The sequence below is a fragment of the Lithobates pipiens genome, unplaced genomic scaffold (genome assembly GCF_037356315.1).
Source record: "Lithobates pipiens isolate NorthernLeopardFrog02 unplaced genomic scaffold, aLitPip1_a1.2 Scaffold_22, whole genome shotgun sequence".
In the NCBI taxonomy this organism is placed as follows: Eukaryota; Metazoa; Chordata; class Amphibia; order Anura; family Ranidae; genus Lithobates; species Lithobates pipiens.
In genome coordinates this window covers 303,593,799-303,613,019 of record NW_027507784.1, presented here as the reverse complement: position 1 = coordinate 303,613,019, position 19,221 = coordinate 303,593,799, and the positions used below count along the sequence as shown (strand labels likewise).

The 19,221-nt window shown below is 44.0% G+C and overlaps 1 protein-coding gene across 2 annotated transcripts in view; it reads right to left on the bottom strand.

Annotated features, from left to right (window-relative positions):
* Positions 1–10,116: 10,116 nt before the first annotated feature.
* The window catches only part of LOC143924811 (dynein axonemal assembly factor 8-like), a 242,164-nt gene continuing 233,059 nt past the window's right edge, over positions 10,117–19,221 (bottom strand). For both annotated transcript variants that reach the window (XM_077449282.1, XM_077449283.1), the window contains exons 30-31: positions 12,099–12,162; positions 10,117–11,798 (exon numbers count right to left, since the gene is read on the bottom strand). In XM_077449282.1, the coding sequence (XP_077305408.1) occupies positions 11,721–11,798; positions 12,099–12,162 (142 nt within the window). In that variant the 3' untranslated portion in view covers positions 10,117–11,720. The remainder of the gene's footprint in view (positions 11,799–12,098; positions 12,163–19,221) is intronic.

Below are 19,221 nucleotides of genomic sequence, written 5' to 3'. Positions count from 1 at the left end.
TCAGAGTGCCCACTTACATCAGGTTTCTGCAATGGAAAGCCCCCTTACAGCTGGTGTCTCCCATCAGTGTGCCCCCTTATACAATTTGTCACCATCAGAGTGCCCCATTATATAAAGGTGCCCTCTTACATAGGGTGTCCACATCAGCGTGCCCCCTTACATTAGATGTCACCATACGTGTGCCTCCTTACATCAGGTGTCCCCACCAGATCAGATGTGCCCATCTGATTGCACTTTAAATTAGGTGTGTTCTTCACAGTGCCCCTTTACATCAATTGTCCCCATCACCGTGCTCTTACATCAGGTGCCCCCATCACAGTGCCCCTTTACATCAGTCGTTCCCATCACAGTGCCCCTTTACATCAGATGTCCCCATCACAGTGCTTCTTTAAATCAGGAGTCCCCATCACAGTGTCCCTTTACATCGGGTGTCGCCCCTTTACATCGGGTGCCCCATCACAGTGCCTCTTTACATCAGGTGCCCCCATCACAGTGCCCCTTTACATCAGATGTCCCCATCACAGTGCTTCTTTAAATCAAGTGTCCTCATCACAGTGCCCCTTTACATCGGGTGTCCCAATCACAGTGCCCCTTTACATCGGGTGTCCCAATCACAGTGCCCCTTTACATCTGGTGTCCCCACCACAGTGCCCCTTTACATCGGGTGTCCCCATCACAGTGCCCCTTTACATCAGGTGCCCCCATCACAGTGCCCCTTTACATCAGTCGTCCCCATCATAGTGCCCCTTTAAATCGGGTGTCCCCATCACAGTGCCCCTTTACATCGGGTGTCCCAACCACAGTGCCCCTTTACATCGGGTGTCCCCATCACAGTGCCCCTTTACATCGGGTGTCCCCATCACAGTGCCCCTTTACATCGGGTGCCCCATCACAGTGCCCCTTTACATCAGGTGCCCCCATCACAGTGCCCCTTTACATCAGATGTCCCCATCACAGTGCTTCTTTAAATCAAGTGTCCTCATCACAGTGCCCCTTTACATCGGGTGTCCCAATCACAGTGCCCCTTTACATCGGGTGTCCCAATCACAGTGCCCCTTTACATCTGGTGTCCCCATCACAGTGCCCCTTTACATTGGGTGCCCCATCACAGTGCCCCTTTACATCAGGTGCCCCCATCACAGTGCCCCTTTACATCAGATGTCCCCATCACAGTGCTTCTTTAAATCAAGTGTCCTCATCACAGTGCCCCTTTACATCGGGTGTCCCAATCACAGTGCCCCTTTACATCGGGTGTCCCAATCGCAGTGCCCCTTTACATCTGGTGTCCCCATCACAGTGCCCCTTTACATCGGGTGTCCCCATCACAGTGCCCCTTTACATCGGGTGTCCCCATCACAGTGCCCCTTTACATCGGGTGTCCCCATCACAGTGCCCCTTTACATCGGTGTCCCCATCCCAGTGCCCCTTTACATCGGGTATCCCCATCCCAGTGTCCCTTTACATCGGGTGTCCCCATCACAGTGCCCCTTTACATCGGGTGTCCCCATCACAGTGCCCCTTTACATCGGGTGTCCCCATCACAGTGCCCCTTTACATCGGGTGTCCCCATCACAGCGCCCCTTTACATCGGGTGTCCCCATCCCAGTGCCCCTTTACATCGGGTGTCCCCATCACAGTGCCCCTTTACATCGGGTGTCCCCATCACAGTGCCCCTTTACATCGGGTGTCCCCATCACAGTGCCCCTTTACATCAGTCGTCCCCATCACAGTGCCCCTTTACATCGGGTGTCCCAACCACAGTGCCCCTTTACATCGGGTGTCCCCATCACAGTGCCCCTTTACATCGGGTGTCCCCATTACAGTGCCCCTTTACATCGGGTGCCCCCATCACAGTGCCCCTTTACATCGGGTGCCCCCATCACAGTGCCCCTTTACATCAGTCGTCCCCATCACAGTGCCCCTTTACATCGGGTGTCCCCATCACAGTGCCCCTTAACAAAATGTGCACATCAGGGTGTCCCTTAACATAAAATAAGGGTCATGCTGATGGGCACATTTTATATTAAGGGGCACTCTGATGGACAACAAAATGTGCCCCTTAACTTAAAATTTGCCCATCAAAGTGGCCCTTTTAATATAAAATGTACCCATCAGTGTTGCTCTTAAAATAAAATATGCCCATCAGCGTGCCCCTTAACATGAAATAAGGGTCACACTGATGGGCGCCTATTATGTTAGGAGGCACTCTGATGGACAAATTTTATTTTAAGGGGCATGCTGGTGGGTATATTTTTAATGTGCACATCGATGGGCATATTTTGTAAGGCACATTTTGTTGTGCCCCTTAACAAAATATGCCCATCGATGTGCACATTAAAAATATACCCATCAGCGTGCCCCGTAAAATTAAATTTGTCCATCAGAGTACCCCTTAACATAAAAGGTGCCCATCAGCGTGACCCTTATTTTATGCTAAAGGGCACTCTGATGAACACATTTTATTTTAAGGGGCATGCTGATGGGTATATTTGTAATTTGCACAATGCTGGGCTTTTTTTGTAAGGGGCATGCTGATGGGTATATTTGTAATTTGCACAATGCTGTGCTTTTTTTGTAAGGGGCACGCTGATGGATATATTTTTAAGTGCACACTGATGGGCATATTTTGTTAAGGCGCACCTTAACAAAACATGCAAATCAGTGTGCACATAAAAAATATACCCATCAGCGTGCCCCTTACAAAAAAAGCCCAGCATTGTGCAAATTACAAATATACCCATCAGCATGCCCCTTACAAAAAAAGCCCAGCATTGTGCAAATTACAAATATACCCATCAGCATGCCCCTTACAAAAAAAGCCCAGCATTGTGCAAATTACAAATATACCCATCAGCATGCCCCTTACAAAAAAAGCCCAGCCTTGTGCAAATGACAAATATACCCATCACCATGCCCCTTACAAAAAAGCCCAGCATTTTGCAAATTACCAATATACAAATACAGTCATGATCACTATGTGCCCACATACCTCAACTGCAGGAGGGCACAACAGAAGCTGCCTCAAGGAGTCGGAGAGCCAGGACCCGGGAATTCGGAACCGCGGGCAGCATGGGGGGCGGAGCGCGCACGTGACGTCACACCCCCTACTATCTGTGAGCGTGCGTGTCTTCAGCTCCGAGACGCGGCCAGGAGCAGGGGGCGGGCGCATGCGCACAGCGTCACTGGTTGCTAGGGAAACCCGCGGTCCCAGCAAACCAGTGATTGCTGTCATTTAATATGCTGGCGGCATAGCGGTCCGGGCGGAAGCCCCGCTCGGTCCGGACTCGGACCGCGGGCCGATATTTGATGACGGCTGCACTAGAGGAATGTCCGACAGAAAAAGTCAGACGGAAGCATTTCATCATATATTCCGATCGTGTGTATGCCTCATCAGACTTTTTTTTTCGAAAATTCTGATGTTCCTAGAAATAGAACATGTTCTAAATATTTCCGACTGAACCAATTCCTATCGGGAAAACCACTCGTCTGTATGCTGTTCCTACGGACCAAAAACAACACATGCTCTGAAGTAAGTATGAGAAAGCTATTGGCTACTGGCTATTGAACTTCATTTTTCTAGTCCCGTCGTACGTGCTGTACGTCACCGCGTTCTTGATGATCAAACTTTGGTGTCATCGTGTGTACGCAATACAGTTTCAGCGGGAATTCCGTCGGAACTCTATCAGAAAAACCTTCAGAGTTTATTTCCGATGGGAAAACTGGTCGTGCGTACAGGGCATTAGTCTTATGCCACGTACACATGACTGGACTTTTTGACAGCAAAGGTCAGACGGAACGAGTCCGTCGGACAATTAGATCGTATGTGGGCTCCATCGGACCTTTGCTTGCCAAAAATCCGGCGGACTTTAGAAATGGAACATGTTTTAAATTTTCTCACCAGAACTCCGCCGGACCGAGAAATCCGCTCGTCTGTATGCTGGTCCGACGGACAAAAAACGACGCTAGGGCAGCTATTGGCTACTGGCTATGAACTTCCTTATTCTAGTCCGGTCATACATCATCACGTTCGAATCCATCGGACTTTGGTGTGATTGTGTGTGGCCAAGTCCGTTCATTCGGAAAGTCTGTCGGAACTCCGTCGAAAGTCCGTCAGAAAGACCGTCGGACCCAGTTCCTCGAAAAGTCAGATCGGGTGTACGCGGCATTAGGGTAAAGGTCAGCTTTACTTATATAAATATCAGGTCACCAACTTAGCTATGTATACTGTCTTGCAGAGCTGTATAAATCTCAGGACTGGCTGCACAAAATGACAAATCCTTTGGCAGGTAAAATGGCGCAAATATATGTAGTTCAAGTATGGATTAAGCATTGCCTGGAGATCAGCTTTAAGTAAATAAAATGTGCAGAAAGTATCAGCAGCATTGTACAGACAGGATACTCCGTGAAAGGGTTAAGATGGAATAACAGTGACACGAGTCTCATCTGTTAACTTATTGATGCAGAGGGGGGGATCATGCGGGAACATAGAGACACAGCTGCAAGGATCAGCCCAGACACCCTGGGGACAAGTTACCAAGACTACACGTGTCCCTACATGACAGCCCAGATTGTTTACCTGCGTTTCTACCTTGTTTAGTGAGCTTACAGTCTAACCTAGTTTTTTTTTTTTTGCTTAATAACCACAGAAGCATTGCATATATTAATAGAGGGGTAGGTAGCATGCAGAGGGGTATTCACAAGCAAGGTAACCAGTTCAAGAAAAATTAGGGGCATCATTGTCTAAGTACAGCTTACTGGAAGATTTATATGACAAAGTTTACAGAGGAATAATCCATATGCTGTGATTAGCTCCTTGGAGTGTGAAGAAAGAAAAGAGAGAAGGGGAGAGAAAAGAAAAATAAGAGGAAGAGGCAGGTTTATGGTATGTTATTGGTGGCATAGGTGGAGTGGATCAGGTCCTAACATCTCAGTTGTATATTTAGGCTTCCTAGTAGGGTGATATATGTCGGTTCAGCTCTTTGGTGGGTTCCAGATAACTGGACTCAAAGCCACAGAAGAATGTCAACGTTTTGGACTTCATGGTTCTAGACACCAGTCAGACCTTGTATTTGGTAGAAAACGTGTTAATTAATCTAACAGAACCAAGTATTTTTGAACGGATTGTTCTGTGCTTTAAAGAGAACCTGTACTGTAAAAGATGTAGCCAAAATGCAAGCAGATGCCAAAGAACTATTTACCAGTAATGTATGTAGGCACCTTGCAGCTGATCTTTACTCCATTACTGATATGACATTTCTTATTCTGCACTGTTTGGAGGTGTCCACAATAGTAGAGGAGCTGCTGAGCTATGCTTCTTACTGTCAGAGATAGCCCCCCAATGAACCGTGATCTGGTGACTTGTAGACTAATGAATAATAGGCAACGTGAGAGGTGCAGAAAACACAGATCCACAGAATGAATAAAGTAGGTGCATGGAGATCCTTGCACTGGAAGTCTTCAGGTACAGCTTCCACTCCAGCAAGGAGAACAGTGACACAGTGGTGACATCATCAAATCTTGCTTCAAATCTGAAGAGACTAGCAGTCAGAGACAGCAATGCCTAGTGATTCCACACTGCAGATATAGAGCTATAAGTATTAAGGTTCTGTATAGGAGTTTCTAGGCACCATCACATACCAAGTGTATTGCTATTTTTCAGGAGAAATGTAAGACAAATGTAAATATTACAGGGTACTTCTGAGGCACAATTAACATTTCTAGCTGTTCCCTACAAGATAGCAACTCTTCAGGTCCACTTTAAGGGGAGTTATAGAACCTTCAGAGTCCATTTATTTATTTTGTTAAACATGCTACAGCAGTGCGCATGTTACCACAATGCAGGCCCTCAATGTTCTGTCATCTAGAATTAGAGAACAAGAAGGAGAGGAGTTTTAGCATATTTGCAGTCTAATGAATTGTGCTTTATTAGGATATTTATATTATATAAATATATTTATTCTATGACATTCCAATAAAAGAACACAGTGAAAAAAAACAGACATCTGATTAAATATAACAAACTATTTTTTTTATTGAGAAAAAAATTATATTGCAAAAAAGGAAAAGAGATGAGAGAACAGAAAAGTTGATCTTGGCTCAGTTTTTTTATTTTTTTTATATAATGGTCAAAATAGAGGAACTTATTTATTCTGAACTGCCAACAGAAGGCTAAAAGCTGGACTGTAGCCAGTAATATTTACATTATTCTGTGCATTGAGAGGATTATAATTTATCATCATACTGTTTTATATCAACCTGCTTATTGTTCTCTATTGAATTAAGGAGCCTAAACAGCTCAGCAGCTCTGCTCCTGCCATGCTCTTGGTAGACCTCATATACTGGTTGACCTCCAGCAAATACCCTTTATGTTGCCCCTTTGTTAAATGTTCCTGTCTACCCATCTGCGGGCATTTTATTTTATAATGGACCTCTAGGTGTTCAAAATAAAAAAAGCAACTCTGGTTGCAATATTCACTTCCAAATCCGAGTACTTTTTTTTACCCAAAAGTTTTCCACAGTCTTCTGATTTGAAGGACATCCATCATCACTTCACCCATATGATTGAGGTGATATCGTCAATTAGGGGTGTCACTGGCCTGCCCCCTGATGGGGTGTCACCACAGTGCCCTTCATTCACAGTATATTGATTCCGAGAGTGGTGCACTCTGTTAAAGCCAGGACTGGCTACCACTTAGCCCCTGTACAGACGGTCGGAAATTCAGACGAAAAAGGTCCGATCGGACCATGTTGTCGGATAATCCGACCGTGTGTGGGCTACATCAGACTTTTTCCATCGGAAAGTCCGACCAACAAAGTTTGAGAGCTGGATATAAAATTTTTCCGAAAACATGATCTGATCGGACTTTGTCCGATCGTTTGTAGAGAATTCCAATCGGACAAAGTGCCACGCATGCTCAGATCAAATTACGAGACCAAAGCTATTGGCTACTAGGCTGAACGTGGTCCCGTCGCAATGAGCGAACGTCATCACGTTCTGAACGATCAGATTTTCCGACAACTTTGTCCGACCGTGTGTATGCAACACCAGTTTCGGACAAAATCCGTCGGAAAAAATCCAATGGATTTTGTTGTCGGAATGTCCGACCGTGTGTACAAGGAGTTAGAGAAGTTTGAGAGAAGGGGGGGAACCTACATGATTGGCCTAAAGACATTAGAAAATCGGTAAGAATAGGATAACAAAAGCACAAAATACCGCAGTAAGGATCATCTATTGAGGGGAGTGGGACTAGGCCTTAAAGTGGGCTTTGATGAGAAAAGGAATATTGTGTAGAATGTAATTAAAGCGGGAGTTCCGCCGTTTTTTTCAGTTTTTTTTTAAAGCCAGCAGCTACAAATACTGCAGCTGCTGACTTTTAAAATAAGGACACTTACCCGCCCAGCGCGCCCGCGATGTCGGCACCCGAATCCGATCTCTCGATCATCTCTCGGGTGCTACCGCCGCCATCTTGGGTATGGGAATCAGGAAGTGGAGCCTTGCGGCTTCATTTCCCGGTTCCCTACTGCGCATGCGCAAGTTGCGCTGCACAATAAGGATGGTCCCCGCTGTCTCTGGGATCCGTGTGTTTCCCAGCAGACAGCGGGGACCTGCGGAAAGGGGCGTAGATTCTGCAGATATCTATGCCGGAAGTGGGTGCAGATACCTGTACTGTACAGGTACCTGCACCCCCCTCCCCCCTGAAAGGTGCCAATTGTGGCGCCGGAGGGGGAGGAGGGTTCCAACGAGCAGAAGCTCCACTTTAGGGTGGAGCTCTGCTTTAAGAGGACACCATTGCTCAGACATGGAGGTGAGACTCTGCCCAATTATTTTTATAGAATGTGGGAGCTCTTATAATATTAGATCTATATAAGATAGAATATAATATATATAATTTATAGCCAAAAAATAAAATAAAGGCAACTTCATAACTTGCAATAAACTGAAAGAAAAACTGAACTGAAAGAGAAAATTTCTAAAGTGACAGATATCCTTTAACTCCAGTTTTTTTACATTAGAGAAGTCATGTCAGTTGTCACTTCACAGCGGTAGAATAAATGAAAGAAGTGCAAACATGTAACATGTAACAGCTAAACACAAAGTCCCATATTGCTGATCTCTAGGTGTCTGCAATATCATCTCTCCACCTCCCGGTGTCGGCTCCAGACCTTCATCCTTGACACATTCTACAACGAAGCCCAATAGATGTTGAAATGCATCAGAGATAGTAGTTCAGGTGGGTGATGTGACTTCTATAAACAAGATGACAAGCCTATGGACTGCCATTTCAAAAGCCTGAGTGTTCGTGGATTCGATTATACAGGCCATCAAATCAATCAGGATGATATGAAGGTCAGTCTGATTTTTAGACAGATGAATTGAACAAAGATCTACAGGGATCTTTAGTATTGGTCTGCTAGCAGAAACCTTTCATTGTTGACAGTACTTCAGGGATGAGAATTCCTATGATTCTGGCTACATTTATTAATAGACACTACAAGCTAGCGTTAGGCAGCAGGCAAGGGATGGGCAGCAACAATGAAGAAATTACACTTTGCTACAATGTAAAGTAGTGAGTGTACAGCTTGTATAACAGTGTAAATGTTCTGTCCCCTCAAAATAACTCAACACACAGCCATTAATGTCTAAACCACTGGCAACAAAAGTGAGTACACCCCTAATTGAAAATATCCAAATTGGGCCCAATTAGAAATTTTCCCTCCCCGGTGTTACAAGGTCTCAGGTGTGAATGGGGAGCAGGTGTGGTAAATTTGGTGTTAACTCGCTCACTCTCTCATACTGGTCACTGGAAGATCAACATGGCATCTCATGGCAAAAGATCTTAAAAAAGTAATTGTTGCTCTACATAAAGATGGCCTAGGCTACAAGAAGATTGCCAAGATGCTGAAACTGAGCTGCAGCATGGTGGCCAAGACCATACAGCGGTTTAACAGGACAGGTTCCACTCAGAACAAGCCTCGCCTTGGTCGACCAAAAAAGTTGATTGCACATGCTCAGCATCATATCCAGAGGTTGTCTTTGGGAAATAGACATATGAGTGCTGTCAGAATTGCTGCAGAGGTTGAAGGGGTGGGGGGTGAGCCTGTCAGTGCTCAGACCATACGCCGCACACTGCATAAAATTGGTCTGCATGGCTGTCATCCCAGAAGGAAGCCTCTTCTAAAGATGATGCACAAGAAAGCCCGCAAACAGTATGCTGAAGACCAGCATACGAATGACATAGATTACTGGAACCATGTCCTGTGGTCTGATGAGACCAAGATAAACTCATTTGGTTCAGATGGTGTCAAGCGTGTGTGGCAACAAATAGGTTTAAGAGTACAAACACAAGTGTGTATTGCCTACAGTCAAGCATGGTGGTGGGAGTGTCATGGTCTGGGGCTGCATGAGTGCTGCTGGCACTGGGGAGGTACAGTTCATTGAGGGAACCGTGAATCACAACATGTACTGTAAAATACTGAAGCAGAGCATGATCCCCTCCCTTCAGAGATTGGCCTGCAGGGCAGTATTCCAACATGATAACGACCCCAAACACACATCTAAGATGACCACTGCCTTGCTAAAGAAGCTGAGGGTAAAGGTGATGGACTGGCCAAGTGTGTCTCCAGACCTAAACCCTATTGAGCATCTGTGGAGCATCCTCAAACAGAAGGTGGAGGAGCGCAAGGTCTCTAACATCCATCAGCTCTGTCATGTCATCATAGAGGAGTGGAAGAGGACTCCGGTGGCAACCTGTGAAGCTCTGGTGAACTCCATGCCCAAGAAGGTTAAGGCAGTGCTGGAAAATAATGGTGGCTGCACAAAATATTGACACTTTGGGCCCAATTTGGACGTTTTCACTTAGGTGTGTACTCACTTTTGTTGCCAACGGTTTAAACAATAATGGCTGTGTGTTCAATTATTTTGAGGGGACAGCAAATGTACACTATTATACAAGCTGTACCCTCACTACTTTACATTGTAGCAAAGTATAATTTCTTCAGTGTTGTCACATGAAACGATACAATAAAACATTAACAAAAATGTGAGGTGTGTATTCACTTTTGTGAGCTACTGTATGTATATACACAGTATCCCACTAAAGAGAGTACACCCCTCACGTTTTTGTAAATATTTTATTATATCTTTTCATGTGACAACACTAAAGAAATTACACTTTGCTACAATATAAAGTAGTGAGCTTACATAACAGTGTAAATTTGCTGTCCCCTCAAAATAACTCCTCTGCACGGTATTTATGTATATTACTAAAGATCTGCTGGTCAAACAGCAAGGTGATATAATGGAGGGAAAGCCATATTTCTCTGTTAGTTAGACTCCAGCCTAAATTGACAACTAATACCTACCTTCAAGTTCAGGAAATGTGGCATGCACATACAATCTTCTGACCTATCTACACAGTCATGGAACTGGAAGTTCCCTTGCTTCACGCCACGCTGGAGCCTGGAGAAGATGGATGGAGGAGGTGGGTGGAGCCAACATTCACACACTAGGCACGGAGGAGGAAGTAGTTATATCCTCCTCCACTCCGCTCTGAATGCTGGCACCTTGCTCTCCTCCTCCTCGGCTTGGAAGTGACATCACTGGTTGCTAGACGCCAGGTGGCAGGCGATAGCAGGGGCGGACTGACCATTGGGCCACTCGGGCACTGCCCGAGGGCCCCCAAGCCATTAGGGGGCCCCATCAGGGTTGCCAGCCTCAGTAAAACCAGGGACAGTATGTACAAATCTTCGTTTTTTACATCTGTCTCTGAAATGTCCTTACCGACATCCTTTTGGTCTAAAAATCCAAAGATTATAGCTGTCCCACCTCTCCAGTACCTTCTCAGTCAATAGAAACATGTCTGTGTATACTGTGTGTACATGTATGTGTATACTGTGTGATTGTATACTGTGTGATTGTATACTGTGTGTGTGTATACTGTGTGGCCCCATAATCTCGGATTGCCTGGGGGCCCCATAATCACCTATTGCCCGGGGGCCCAATGAGTTGTCAGTCCACCCCTGGGCGATAGCAACCAGTGCCAGGACAGGCCAGCAGCGGTGCAGCAACACGAGGGTCTCAGCGCTGCTGCTGGCCTATTGCTGATAATATTTTCTCGGGGGGGGAAGAATTGCCCCGTTGCCCCCCCACTGGATCCGCACTTGTAACCACTATACTATAAAACCACCTGATTGAACGGGGCAGAGCATTGAGAAAGGCCTGCGGGTTCCTAGTACAAAATTCAGCCTCAGTCATTGTCAAGAAGACATGGGGTTTACCTTCAGGTAAGTGTGCTGTCAATGTATTCCTTGCCATATCCCAGTGTGAGGGCTCCTATAGATTATGGCAGGTCGGTACCTCAATGTACAGAGATACCTTGGCAATGACTTTCCCATAAGTTTCCAATGTTTGAATACTTACAAGTCTGTTTTTTTTGTGAACAGAAGAAGCAGGTCTTATTTAGGTTCCTTTAGCTAACAAGGATGTGTTGAGGAGTTTTTATATTTGCCATTTGGAACTCAAGAGGCACAGCTTGGTGGGTACAAAAACATCATCAGAATGTAGTTTGCCAAATTACAATTTTCATTTGTCATATAGATTTATCGCTGTTATTTTCTTGATGAGCTGGCAGTAGATCCGCTTTCCGATCTTAGGATGGAATGTCAGAGTGACTTTGAGCTGTCATTGGAGAGCTGATGAGCGCTGTATAGAGCGCCACTTCTCACAAGGCCCGAGGCACAATTTGGTGGATGCTGTCAGGGGTCAGTGAATCAAAAACGCAGCTGAGAATCTTGTCGGCCTGAAGAGAGAATAGGAAAGAAGATGAGGTAAGGGTGGGTGCTGGAGATAGACGTTGGAGGAAAATAAGGTGACACAGAAATGAGAAGACTAAGCAGGATCACTCTACTCGGTCAGCACATCTCACTCTTATCTCTCAATTCCCAAAGGAGCAGCTGAGAATGCAATTCAGTGCTGCTAAATGAAATCAACAATATAAATGCAATTCTCTGCAACTTGGCCAGTGTCTGGTTTGTGTAAGTTGTGTCAGCACAATGAATAGCTGCAGCCTGGAGGATCGGTGCAGGCACGTGCCACTTACCTGTGGCTGGCTCTGGGGACTCAGCAACGATTGTGGGAAGTTCTGTCCGTTTTGTAAGTTAATACTGCAAGAAAATAATAATCCTGTTAAGCAATAAATAAAAAAATAAAAAAAGAATAACAATTTTGACCAGTGCTGGCATGAGAGGATGGTCACAGGGTTTGGTCAGGCCATACTTTGCAGGAATACTTTTGCCAATTAGCTTTGGTAAAGACTGTCCAGTTTTGAATTTTCAGGTCATTAATATATGTACATGGGAGCACCCATTTATACTTGTTGCATATAGGGCCAGATTTAGACCTTGGGGGGCCCGAGGCACTTCAGGTTCTGGGAGCCTCTCATATACATTGGTTTACATTCTCAATGATAGTCACACATTTTTAAAATGCACGACACAAAAACGTTACAATATACCAGTCCAGAGCAAAAATATTTTACAGATGATGGCTGGTAAAAATCTTTCTTCTCAAGATACAGTTAAAAAAATAAAAGTTTTTTTATGATTATATATTATAATATTTAAATAAAAACAAGAAAAATACTGTGCTAGCCTAAAAACCAACCATACAAAAATTATACTAAATATTTGGAAGCAGTGATTATTAAGATGTGATACACACCCAAAATACACATAAAATAAAAAATATAACCGCGCTCTCCCACAAATTAATTATTCTTAGCACGTGATTAAACCTAGAATCTCCAACCAAATTCAGCCACTATAAGTCCAATGTGACTATTATAATAAATTGATAAAAAACAGAAAACAGTGATAACATATATATGTAATTAATACATATGCAGTGCTTAACAGTTTCACTGAGAAATAGCATGTAAATAAATATTAAATATCAGATAAATAAATAAATACATAAATTCAGATGAATAAATAAATCAAGAAATAAATAAATAAAAACGTTAATAAACTCAATTGAGTTTATTAACGTTTTTATTTATTTTTTATGTTTTCAGTTTTTTTATCAATTTATTATAATAGTCACATTGGACTTATAGTGGCTGAATTTGGTTGGAGATTCTAGGTTTAATCACATGCTAAGAATAATCAATTTGTGGGAGAGCGCGGTTATATTTTTTATTTTATATTATAATATTTATTTTTTATTATTTTACATTATTTTATATTATTCTTTGGATATAGGGGGGTATCCAGGACAGTTGCTCCTTTTGCCCCCCTATAAATCTGGCACTGGTTGCATCCACACACTCTGAATCATGTACTGAAACACAGTGGGTTTTATTTAAAGTACATGTTCCATTAAGGAATATAAGGGTCAATATTGCCGGCTTAGTCTTGAAAATTTTAGCTATCTGGCTGTGTCCAGATTGAAGAATTTTGAAAAATAAAACTGAGAAAGTCTGAATTTCTTAAAGTGTCATTAAAGCTGAACTCCATCGTTTGAAATTCTTTACATAGTTTGTTTGGGTCAGCTTGAGAGGGGGGATGTTGAAGCACAGAAGGATTTTCATCTTAAAGCGGTTTTGTACAGAAAATTGCAAGTTCATCTTATTCAAATGGCTTTGGAACATAGATGCAGTTATGACCATTGAAATAAAATAATATGCAGTATTTACCTTTTATTTTTAATGTTTATGCCGACTTCCGGGCTCTCCTCCCGTGGGAGTAGGCGTGTTTATTGGCTTCGCAATGGTCCCTGGGAACTTTTTTTTGCTATTTCCCAGAAATCCGTGGGGGACACAGTCAAGCCGAAATTGCCATTTTGAAAGTGGGCAGGCAGCTCTATCAGCCATTACTACTATAGCACATGAGGCAAAAGGAAGGAAAACAAAGAGGACACTCAATGAGCATGTGCGAGATGGAGTGGTGGATGCTGAGTGTCATCGCATCCAGGAAGTAAATGCCTGTGGGCTTCAAACGCCCACAGTGAAAGTGGAAACTGCCGGACTGCTTTTTTAAAAGTTTTCCTTAGCAATGAAATCGTCACGCCGGGGGTTAAAAAGACGCCGATCGTGGCTGCAAAGACACCGTAGGAATCGCCCAACAGTGACACAGGTAAAAAAAAAAAAAAAAAAAACGGCAGTGGAATCCCACTTTAGGCCGGGTTCACACTGCTGCGGGGGGAGATCCGGATGTGATTCGCACCGCACTGCAGTGCAAATCACATCCGATCTCCGTAGCGATGCGAGTTCAGCCATACAGATAGTATGGCTGAATTCGCATCGCTCCTGCAGCAAACTCGCACGGGACCATTTTTTTGGTCTGCAACAGAATCGGATCGCATGGGGGTTCACACCATGCGATCCGATTCCTGTGCGAGTCTGCAGATCGCACTGCGATATGCGGACGGATCTGGGGGTGTCATTAACATATCATTGACACTCCCAGCCGTCCGCATAGGGCAGTGTGAACTGCCGGCGGGAGGTGTGCGATGCGGGAAAACGCCGCGGATTTGCGGCGTTCCCGCATCGCTGTGGTGTGAACCCGGCCTTAAAGTGGAGTAAAAGTCTTTTCATATTAGGACACTTACCTGTCCTGGAATCCAGCGATGTCGGCACCCCAGCCGATGCTTCTAATTGGTGTAAGAAATTAAAAATACCAACAACCCGCGCAGATGGAGAACTCTTATTTAATCAGTAATTATTCATTAATCAATTAACATGTAGCTTAGATGTTAACCATTGGCTCTTGGGTGCTGGGCCGCCATTTGTGGGAAACCGGCAGGTTCCCTACTGCACATGTGCGAAGTGCATTGTGCTTTCTGAAGGGCCTGGCTGTATCACTCGGAAGTTTGGCCCCCCTCCTCCTTCCCCCGCCGCCAGCCCATTAGGAAAGTGAAATGCGCATTAGGGAACCTGCTGGTTTCCCTTACCACGTATGGCGGCGCAGCACCCGAGAGCCGATGGAAACATCAGCTGGGGTGCCGACATCGCTGGATCCCAGGACAGGTAAGTGTCCTAATATAAAAAGATTTTACGTTTGTTGGAACTTCGCTTTAAAGTAAAAATAGGAACAGTAATGGGGAGCATTTAAAAAAAATGATATTTGGGGATTGGAACTCCACTTTAAGATGAAAATCCTTCTGTGCTGAAGCATCCCTCGCTCCCCTTTATCTTACCATAGCCCATCTGATCCAGCAATGTGCAGTAAAGCAGCAGCTCTCGCTGCTGCTTCCTTCCTCATTGGACAGATTGATAGCAGTGGGAGGGATTGGCTCCTGCTGATGTCAATTAAATGCTGTCCTAAGCGAGCGGATGGGGGTTGGGAGTTGGGGCAACCGCCCCCCTCAGTTTCGATAGTTTCAGACAGGGCAACTAGGAAGGCGAGCTTGCACTGGTGCCCCCATGGACAGCAGCTTTCCATGGGGTCACTGGGCCATGGGGGAGGAGCCAGAAGAAGAGGATTGGGGCTGCTCTGTGCAAAACCATTGCACAGAGCAGGTAAGTATAACATGTTTGTTATTTTAGTTTAAAAAAAAATAAAGCTTTAGCCTGGGTTCACACTTGCACGATGTAGATACAGCATGTGATTCGCACAGGAATCACACCACATTCCTGTGCACATCACATGCAATGTCTGTACATTTTTTTATGGTTGAAATCGCTTTGCATCAGCAGGTGCAGGACCCTTTTTTTCCATCGCATAGCATGGCAAAAGCGCTGTGTTTTGCAATCTATTTTGGGGTGTCGTTAAGATAACACTGACACACGCAGCAGATCGCATCCGCAACGCAGAAGTGTGAACCAGGGCTTAATGCCGCTTTAAGCCTGAAATATACTAATGAAAGTATTTTTTTTTTGTGTTTGATATTTTTTGCACCTATCTGTTGATCCTTACAGAAATCTTATGAGACTTCCTGTGCTGCACTCATATCATATCAGTTACATTGGGGTTGATTTACTAAAGACTAATCTACTTTGCACTGCAAGTGCACTTGGAAGTGCAGTCCCTTTAGATCTGAGTGGAAGAGCTAAAATGAGGGGAAGCTCTGCTGATTTTATCATCCATTCATGTAAAAGCAAAAATTCTGTTGTTTATTTCCCTTGCATGTCCCCCTCATATCTACGACGACTGCACTTCCAAATGCACTTGTAGTGTACAGTGGATTTGTCTTTAGTAAATAAGCCCTCCCCCCCTTCCCAGTTATCTCTGAGGACTACAGAAACCCTTCACTCTATGCTAGGAAGAGGAAAAGGGGCAGTTTTTTTTGTATTCTTGTCTAAGCCCTTGTACACACGGTCGGAAATTCCGACGGAAAATGTCCGATCGGACCATGTTGCCGTGTGTGGGTTCCATCTGACTTTTTCCGTCTGAATGTCCAACCAACAAAGTTTGAGAGCTGGATATAAAATTATCCGACAACATGATCCGATCTGACTTTGTCAGATCGTTTGTAGAGAATTCCGATTGGACAAAGTGCCACGCATGCTCAGATCAAATTACGAGACCAAAACTTGGCTACTAGCCTGCATGTAGTCCCATCGTAACGAACGAACGTCATCACGTTCCAAACGATCGGATTTTCTGACAACTTTGTCCGACTGTGTGTATGCAACACCAGTTTCGGACAAAATCTGTCGGAAAAAATCCGATGGATTTTGTTGTTGGAATGTCCGACCGTGTGTACAAGGGCTTAGAGTGACAACGCTGATTCTCCATAGATACAGTACACCTATAGATTCTGCCAGTAACAAAATTCTTCTTCTAGGGTGACGCAGCTCACTCGCTTTACTGTATCTATGGAGAAGCAGCGTTGCCACCCTAGAAGAAGAAGTGTGTTACTGGTAGAATCTATAGCTGAAAATAAAGAATAAAAAGCTTCAAAAAATGGTGATCACCAAATCTAAGGACACCAAGCTGCTATATGTGACATTTTTGTTCTTAGGTTTAGTTACGTTTTAAGACAAGCTCTTTACTGAATAAGTCCACAAGTGTCTGAAGTCATGTTACAACAGCTGGCATTGCCTACCAGAACTTTGAGACATCTGCTGAATCTGCTTGCGATTAATTGAAAGAGAACAGTCATCTCTTTCATGGTTTTGTTAGATCCAAATGTAGGAAAGGATCAGTGTATAAAATTTTATTAATGAATGCAATGTATGTTTTATTCATTTTAATAAAGTATAGCTAAAGGCAAAACGTTCCGGTTTCATTTTGGCTAAAGTGGAAAGGGATTAGAACCCCTGTTAGGTTTATTTTACTGCATGTGCCCCCCAGTCACCCTCTCTATTTTTCCTGTTTACCGTTATCACCAGAGGTTACTATGAAAGAAAATCCAAAATTTTGGGTTGTGGACAGAATTAATTATCAGTAAGTGTGTCTGTGGGGTGCCACATCCAAATAACTAAACCAAAAGAAGAAATATCCCTTAACTGGACTTTGAAGGCACAAAAATTACATAATGAGTAAAAAAGTAGAAATTTTATCAATAGCGTAATTACTTCATAAGCTACAGAATAAAAAGCGAAATGGGGGCGGAATTTTATCAATAATGTATATAAATTATGACAGTTACCACAGCGATTGACATTATTGTCTATGGTTCACCCAACGCGTTTCAGAGTTTTAAAAAATCTCCTTCTTCAGGGGTACATGAAAGGGTCAATCATGTTTATGTTTTCTGAAACGGTCATATGCATAACATTCCAACAAAGTATTAAAAGCAACCAGAAAGCTGAGCGGAGTTGTGTCTTGAATCTGCCCGTCTATACTCCTTTGTGTCCCATTAAGTATGAATATGCTTGCTAAATGGTAGCCAGAGCACCCTGGGAAAGGATGACCATCCAAAAATGATGAAGTCAAAGAGAAGCGTAACCCGTATAATGAGAGAATAAATGCTGCTCAATCACAGGCCATTGTGGTACGCTACCAGCCAGGTAGCCACTGATGTGGGCGGTCGTGTGGAGACACAATCCGGCATCCAACCCAAACTTTGGGTTGTCACCAGAACAGGAATAGAGGGGACACCAGTTCTGCTGACAACCAGGAATTCCCTCACTTTGGAGAGATTTCCTCTCACTTCCTTTTTTGGCTATGGGGCAGGAAGTGAAGGTAAAGACGGACACGTGGCAAAAAAATAAAATAAAATACTGAAAACAGATCATAAACCTCCCTTGCTCTAAAATGAAATGTATAGCTTGTTTTATGGGCAGCCATGTTTGCACATTATCTATTAAGGCTATGCTTTCTATGCAGATTGGTGCACAGTGTTTTAACTTGGTGATTATTTTATTCCACAGAAAATCTACCAAACAAGGGCTGTCTGATTGAAAAGAGCTGATTATTACTATTATTATACAGGATTTATATACTGCCAACAGTTTGCGCAGCGCTTTACAACATGAGGGCAGACAGGACGGAATCAGAGGGCCCTGCTCAACAGAGATTACAATCTAGGAACCTGATTGCACCTGATTCTCTGCAATCTCTGATAGAGTGAAACGTCTACAATGCTTCTGGTTGTCAGAGATCCTATGACCCAGCCTTCCTAGACTTTAAGGCCACTTTCACGCGGGCTTTCCGATCAAGTCCGCCTGTTCGTTTTTCAGACGGACCTGATTGGACACTCCATTCACCCCTATGGAGTGGCGGATGTCAATGGTGACATGTCCATTGACATCTGCCGATATCCGATCCTGTCCGTGAAATCTAGGCGGATGATGACCCTAGTTTCAATCCATCTGGAGAATCGGATTGGATGGGATCAGATGAAAACTGACATCCAATCTCCCCATAGAGGAGGCTTTGACAGGTCCCTCTCTGCGCACTGAGCATAGACGGACCTGTCATCTGCCTGCTCAGCGGGGATCAGCGGATCGATACCCCACCGAGCAAAGCGGAGTTCGCCAGTCGGAAAAGCCGTGTGAAAGGACCATAAGACATATGTTTAGACTTTCTAGACAAACAGTGCCTTGAAAAAGTATTCATACCCCTTGACATTTTTCACATTTTGCCATGTTACAACCAAAAACATAAATGTATTTTATTGGGATTTTATGTGATAGACCAACACAAAGTGGCACATAATTGTGAAGTGGAAGGAAAATTCGAAATGGTTTTCAATTTTTTTTACAAATAAATATCTGAAAAGTATGGTGGGCATTTGTATTCAGCCCCCTTTACTCTGATACTGCATCTATCAAACCA